The sequence below is a fragment of the Elephas maximus genome, chromosome 20 (assembly GCF_024166365.1).
Source record: "Elephas maximus indicus isolate mEleMax1 chromosome 20, mEleMax1 primary haplotype, whole genome shotgun sequence".
NCBI lineage: Eukaryota > Metazoa > Chordata > Mammalia > Proboscidea > Elephantidae > Elephas > Elephas maximus.
This window is the reverse complement of record NC_064838.1, coordinates 20,569,436-20,576,576: the sequence shown is the minus strand read 5'-3', so window position 1 is coordinate 20,576,576 and position 7,141 is coordinate 20,569,436. Positions and strand designations below refer to the sequence as shown.

The 7,141-nt window shown below is 37.5% G+C and overlaps 1 protein-coding gene across 1 annotated transcript in view; it reads right to left on the bottom strand.

Moving 5' to 3' along the window:
• Window positions 1-1,503: 1,503 nt before the first annotated feature.
• Window positions 1,504-7,141, bottom strand: part of GXYLT2 (glucoside xylosyltransferase 2) — a 106,872-nt gene continuing 101,234 nt past the window's right edge. Inside the window, exons 7-8 of the mRNA XM_049862430.1 lie at window positions 6,176-6,393; window positions 1,504-4,042 (exon numbers count right to left, since the gene is read on the bottom strand). Coding sequence (XP_049718387.1) covers window positions 6,211-6,393 — 183 coding nt within the window. The 3' untranslated portion in view covers window positions 1,504-4,042; window positions 6,176-6,210. The remainder of the gene's footprint in view (window positions 4,043-6,175; window positions 6,394-7,141) is intronic.

The following is a 7,141-nucleotide window of genomic DNA, read 5'->3' as shown; positions in this document are numbered from 1 at the left end:
AAAGGAGCTTGGATGTTATTCTGAGAGAGCCACTGAAGGGCTTTACTCGGGGTGGGGTGAGTTGTGCTTTGAGGGGGCCAGAGTAGATGCAGAGAGGTAAGATAGGCATTCGCACCACAATCCAGGCCAGGGATGACGGCTTAGAGAGTTATGGTTTAAGTGGAGGCAGCAGTGAAGATGAGCAGATGAAGCTAACTCGGTTAATATTTAGGAGTTAAATGCAATACTTTTTTTTTTTTTGTAGTTTAAGTTGTGTTTGTGTCAACTTCTTTTACTTTTAATCTCTTAAACACTTTATACCTGTTGCTCTCTAGTTGATTCTGACTCATAGTGATCCTACAGGACAGAGTAGAAATTTCTCATAGGGTTTCCAAGGAGTGGCTGGTGGATTCAAACTGCCAACCTTTTGGTTAGCAGCTGAGCTCTTAACCACTGTACCATCAGGGCTCCCTTAAATACTTTGGTATCACTAACGTGTTGATAGAACTGAAAAGAGTTCCAGAGAACATTAGTCAAATCTCTTGAATAGATGAAGAAAGTACGGTGTGCACAAGTTAACATGATAGCCCTATGGCACACCTTTCGCTACCAGCCAAGTCAGGACCAGCATTTGACTGGACCTTAGAATTGGTCAAAATCAACAGATTTTAAGGTATCACAACTTCCTATCACAGCTGACAGATTACCGCTCATAGCATTACTAACACGTATTTCGTATTTACCACGTGCCAGGGACTTTATGTACATTATCCCATTTCTTCCTTACAACATTGGATGAGGAGGGTCATTGTCAGCTCTATCCTGGCAGGTGGGGATCCTGAAGAGCAGAGAGGGTCCATAAGGTGTCCTAGGTCACACACAATCAGAAAATGGCTGAACTCAGGTTTTATCTCAGTTTTGCTAAATCTAGTGTTGGAGCTCTCACTCCGCCTCACGTCATAATTTGATGTGGGTTCCCAGTTATTACAGAGAACCATTTCCAAATTCCATACCATTTTTGAGTATCATTTTAAAATTCAAGAGGAAAAACTCAATAGACAAACTGTGCTGATTTTAAAAAGGCGATAGGGGCTGAGGGAAAAAATCAAGCCTTTATGTAGACTAAAAAATCTTGGTCCAGCTGTTATATTTGACATGTGTACAAGCTAAATAACCAGTCAGACTCAGTTTTGCCAAACAAAATGTAGAAAAGTGGAAAACTAATTTTCCCGTTCTCCAAATTCTCTTCATTCTTGCTCTCACACAAAGCACCATTAAAACCAAATAGCATAATTTACAGTATGGCCTTTTTCTAAATAAGACTAATTTTTAACGATTTTTTAAACAGACTAATCTACTTGAGAACCAAATGTTTCTTTTAAAGTTGGAAGGACTGTTATGTTCAACTAGAAAGTAATAAACTTACGTTTTAAACTTGAAATATAAAGGAAAAGAAACACACTTCCAAAGTAACACCAAAACACATGGTTTTTAAAAGCTTTTAATTAAAAAAAGGTAAAACAGGAGGCGGCATTTAAAAAGACAAGATGGTAATTAAATCCTAATATGTAGTTGTGTTTCTTTTAATTTGCTGTAATAATTCCTTTTCTTTGGAATACCTTTTTTATGTTCACACACAACATGCACACACACAAAAAGTTACCCCAAAAAGCCTTCCAACATAAACAACGTGTTCAGGGTCTCCTTGGGAGCTATAAACAATGGGTGCACTTTCTCACTGACAACACAAACATGTAAAGCTGATGAAGAGGAAACTACACCTGATTCTTCCATATTTATGCATATGGTGAAACAAACACGAGCACTTTGTGTCGAAGACTCAAGAGAGTATTTCCAGTTTTGACCTGCAAAGAACAAAAAAACCAGGACAGAGCTCTCCGTCTCTTTGCTAGAGAAGTTCCATCTGCTTTAAATACCAATGCTGCAATTGTGAAATGATTTGACCTAAGGTTTCACTGTCTAAATTCTTCCATTCAGAGTATAAACACATGCTGGCTGCTCCTTTAAGAGGTTTATGTTGTGTGTCTATTGCATGTGTCCTCTGTGTGTGTGTGTGTGTGTGTGTTTTTAAGTTCTGAAAAACTTGTAGCATAAAGGTTTGATGGAAGGATTAGAACTTCATTCAGCCTGCACAGGGTTCCCCCCAAGGCCCACCACTCTGCTGATAAAGTCAAGCCTTCTGGTACTCCTCAGAAGCTTACATCATACATAGAAAGGGAAAGGCAAAAATGAAAAAGAGGACAATGAAAAGGTAGGAGAGGAACAGAAAAACATAAGAAAGCTTGCCTACCATTTTATTAAATAAGAATATAATGATTTGTACTCCTGTGAAATTCAACATATTTCTGAATTCAGTTATGAATTTATGTTCATTTTGGTTTATCAAAGACAGACAATTTATCTACTATGTATAAATACCAGGCAATGTTTACACATAGATCTAAATTTGTAAGATTGTTGCCCTGTTTTCAGGATGAGTTGGGATGATTATTTCCTTATTGGGTCACTTTTCTGTGACTGTGGTTAGGTTTTGTATGTTTGTGGCTTTTTTTGCTTACAAATACCATAGAAAAATAATTATCAAACCTCTATGAGTCCATATAAATGCCCATTTTCAAGATAAATTCAGCAAAAGTCAAAACAATTTGCAATGGAAGCACTGAATATGAAATAGAAAGTATTTCAGATAAATTACTAAACCTTGTGGTGGTGTACACAAAATGCTAAATGGTCATTTTGGAAGTCAAAGAAAAACTCAAATTGATTTTCTGGCCGGTTAATTTTTCAAATATTGGACTTTTCAATGTAAGTCATAATTTCTGAGATTTATAGTGGAGAAAATTCAGCAAGAAAATGCTGTCAGCATTTCAACCGAGAAAAAAAAATTTTTTTTTTTCTCATGCTGCTATTAAAAGGCTCGATCTCTATGCATACAAAGATACTATCACATTTTGCTATTAGAAAATATCTTTTCACTCTCCAATGGAACGCCATAGTCATATACCTTAAACAAAATTTAAAAAGAAACAAGGGGAGGGGAAAAAGGAGGAGGGCTTGAGGGGCAGAGGAAAGAACCAGCCTCATGCTCTTCCCAATATGGATTCAGTATGGCACAGGGGAAACCCTGGTGGCATAGTGGTTAAGTGCTACAGTTACTAACCAAGAGGCTGGCAGTTTGAATCCACCAGGTGCTCCTTGGAAACTCTATGGGGGCAGTTCTACTCTGTCCTGTAGGGTCACTATGAGTCAGAATTGACTTGAGGGCAACAGGTTTGGTTTTGTTTTGGTATGGCACAGGGTAACGCAACTTTTGCCAAACTTTAGCCCATAGACTGTATGTTTTAGAAGTATACTAAATTTGTGGTTCCCAGATTTTAAAACCCCTTGGAAACCGTATGGGGCAGCTTTACTCTGTCCTATAGGGTCGCTATGAGTCGGAATCTACTCGGCGGCAACGGTTTTTTTTTTTAAAGTAGCAGTTATCAAAGGCAGAAAAAATACTGCCTCCTGGTAACCTCCTGAGTATAGAAAATAATTAGCACTTTCAGGTAGTGAGGATTGGAAGCAGAGCAAATTGTCCCTAAATCCTCTTCCAAATCTACCTAAAACTTTGGGATACAGCAGAGGAGTTCCAAGGTATAAAATTACACCAGGTTCCAAGGTCCGACATTTATCATTCTAGAATATTCTAGAGGTCTATCAGTGACTGCTGGAAATCCTGCCCAGCTTATTCAGATGAGCACCAATAGTTGAGCATTGTGGGTAAACCTGGCCCTCACGAAAGAAAAAGGCATTGCTGTACCCAAAGCCTTTACAGCAGATTTTTCTGTGAGACTAGCCAAAGGAAGGGAAGGGATTTGAGCTACCAATCAATCCAAGTGACACCTGTGGGGTTTACTGGCCATGCTGAATAAGTAGAAAGAAAATGATCATGGAGGTGAGGGAATCATGTTCACCTGCTGGCTCCTTCACTGAAACCCTATTTGTGGGTATAGAGTATGCGTTTCCCTCATCTTAAGTACCCAGACCAAGGATGGCAGACCTAGAACCAAAAATATAAAATAACGATGTCAGCTCTAACGGTAAAATGAGGAATCATCAAATTCAACAGCAAAGATAAGCGTTTCACATCATAACAGTAGTTTCTTAACAAAATGAACAAACCACAGGTCAGTTAGCTGATCCAAACAAACCAGCAAGCAAAAAAACCCCAATGAGTTATTACCCTAACATTTTAGATATAACTTTGTTACTGCCATAATGGTGTTGCATACAAATAGTGATTGATACCTACATATTTCTTTGTAGTGCGGAGATTGTAATATATTTCATGTATCTTTTCAGGGTAAGACTTCTGCTGATATAAAACCTATGCTATACTACTGGATCCCAATATATAGGCTACTGTATTTATAGGGTCACTATGAGTCAGAACCGACTCGATGGCACCTAACAACAGCACACTTATACTAATAAAAGAGTATTTTTTTATTTTACACTTTAAGATCACTTTCTACACATGATGGAAATACTTAATATTTTTATTTCCAAAAATGCCTCTGTACAATGGAATACATCTTATTCATACCTGTGTGCCTTATAAACCAAAAAAGAAAAAACAACCAAAAAACCCATTACCATCAAGTTAATCTCAACTCATAGAGACCCAATAGGACAGAGTAGAGCTGCCCCATAGAGTTTCCAAGGAGCACCTGGTAGATTTGAACTGCCAACCTTTTGGTTAGCAGCCATAGCTCTTAACCACTACACCACTAAGGTTTCCATGTCTTACAGAATAGCAATTGTACTGGGTATGTTCATTTCTTTCTGTAATAAGTTCCTTATTTACCCAATAGGGATGATATATGCCCTACTAAACTTACTAGGCTGTTGCAAATCAAGGAGCTCATTTATGCATAAACCACTTGAGATGAATAAAGCATTTTATGCAAAATGTCCTTATGCTGATACCAACTGGATTCAATCAGATACCTTTGGGGAATAGAATATTGAACTTCCTCTACTGTAGCTAGGAGATAAGACCTGCCCGGATCCTTGGCTTACAGCTGGGTAACCCTAGAGGGAAAAAAAAAAATTTTTTTTTTTTTTTTAAGGACCTTTCTAAAGCTCTTAAGAAGTTGAATTTTTTTTTTTTTTTTTTGCCAGTGGAATTAGCTCAACTATATATTTGGTACACTTTAACTTTGAAGGTGGTCTTTGATTTCCACCTATTGCTCAAGAGTTTAAAAAAAAACAGATGGCCACAACTCCTGATGACTTGAGAGAAAATGTTTTTGTCTGTGGGTAAACACAAATCACATCTTTTGGCTAAACAAACCCCTTGGGTTTAACACAGTTATTGAACTTCCTTTCAGAAGCTATTGTTGCATAGGGTTTAGTCTTCAACAAAACTAAACAATTTTTCTTGAGAAACACCCCCAGACCTGCATCATCCTCTTAACACTGTCCAATTCACTGAAATCTGAGTGCTTCCCCAGATGTATTTTAAATAAAGCACTGTAAACATAATCTTCATCTTATCTAACCTTTTATCTCCTACATACACATCTCAGCATAGGGGCCAGCGTGTACTCAGACTGTTTTAGATATGTATTATAATGGAAAACACAGTCAGCAAATAAATACAGGAAAAAAAAAAAAAGACTGGGAGGAACTACATTAAAATGACAACAACCTTTTCCATTGGTTGGTAGGAGCTGGCTAATCTTGATTTTGCTCCATGGACCTGTATTTTCTAAAAGTTTTTTTTTTTTTAAATAACAAGTATGTATTACTTTTATAATGGTGGGAGGAATTGCATAGAAAGAGTCTCAGGAATGCTACCTAAATATATCAGATGACACTGAAATGATTTAAGACACCAGGAACTGGAAGGCTCACAAATGTTCATTTTCAGACAGCTCACCCTGCTCAAACAATTTTATATGAGTAATTTTTTTTTTTTTTTTTTAAAGAACAGATAAATAGCATTTTAGGGAAAAAAAAACTAAAGAAAAGCACATTCCCTTTTAGGGGCAACTAATTTAGCAAAATTTAACAGAGCCTTTTAAACTCAATAGTCACGGAGCACCATTCAATATCCATACAAAAACCATCCAGGCAACATCAAGAGTAACATTTCCTTGATCATGAGATGCCTGAATGATTTGCTTACAATTCAAAAATCAAAAGGAAAACAGCATGAAATCTTCAGTGCATCCTGTTGGGGCCGACATGGATGATGATGTGTTTCTCATAAACCCTTTTCATTGTTTTCTCAATTTGCTTCAGAAAAACTTGTGGGATTCGTCCACATAAAGTGTGGACAGTCTCCAAAAACTTCAACTGAAGAGGGTAATACATGGATTGAAAGAGATTGTCTTGAAAGGGAAACTGAAAGAAAGAAAAAGTTTATTTTAGTTGCTGAAATGCCACTTAAAATGCAAAAAAAAACTTACTAGAGAAACGAAAGGGCCATTACTGCAAGGATGCAGTCATAGTTTTGTATTTTGTATGTTCTTTCACATAGTGACTAGGAGGAAAGGCCTGGAGATCTACTTCTGAAAATTAGCCAATGAGAACATGATGGATCGCAACAGAATATTGTCCGGTAAAGTGCTGGAAGAGCTCCCTAGGGTGGAAGGCACTCAAAACACACAGTGGCTGCACCAATGGACTTGAGCGTGCCAACCATTGTGAAGACGCTGCAGGACTGGGCAACTGTTGTCTCTGTTGTACATGGGTCACCATAATTTGGAGCTGACCCCACAGTAACTAACGATAACAACAAACATAGCAAAAAGGACCTCGGAGAACCCTAGGTTTAAATCCTGACTTGGCTGTGCAGCCACAGGCAATCATTGAACTTCTCCGGACCTCAGTTTCTTTACTTCTAGAAAAAAGATGATTTATTTGGGTCCTTAAAGCTCTTAAAATCTAAAGACAAAGCATATCTACTATTCTCTATATAGCACCTTCTTGTTGAGTAGGAGAAAGACTGAAGTAGATACTTGAAATCTACAATATCAAGACATGGAATTCTTCCTATTTGTAGCAATCTTAACGAAGAAACTTCAGGGCCTGTCTATGGTGATCTGAAATCCACAGTTTAGCAATTACATACTACTGAAATTTGTTAGCA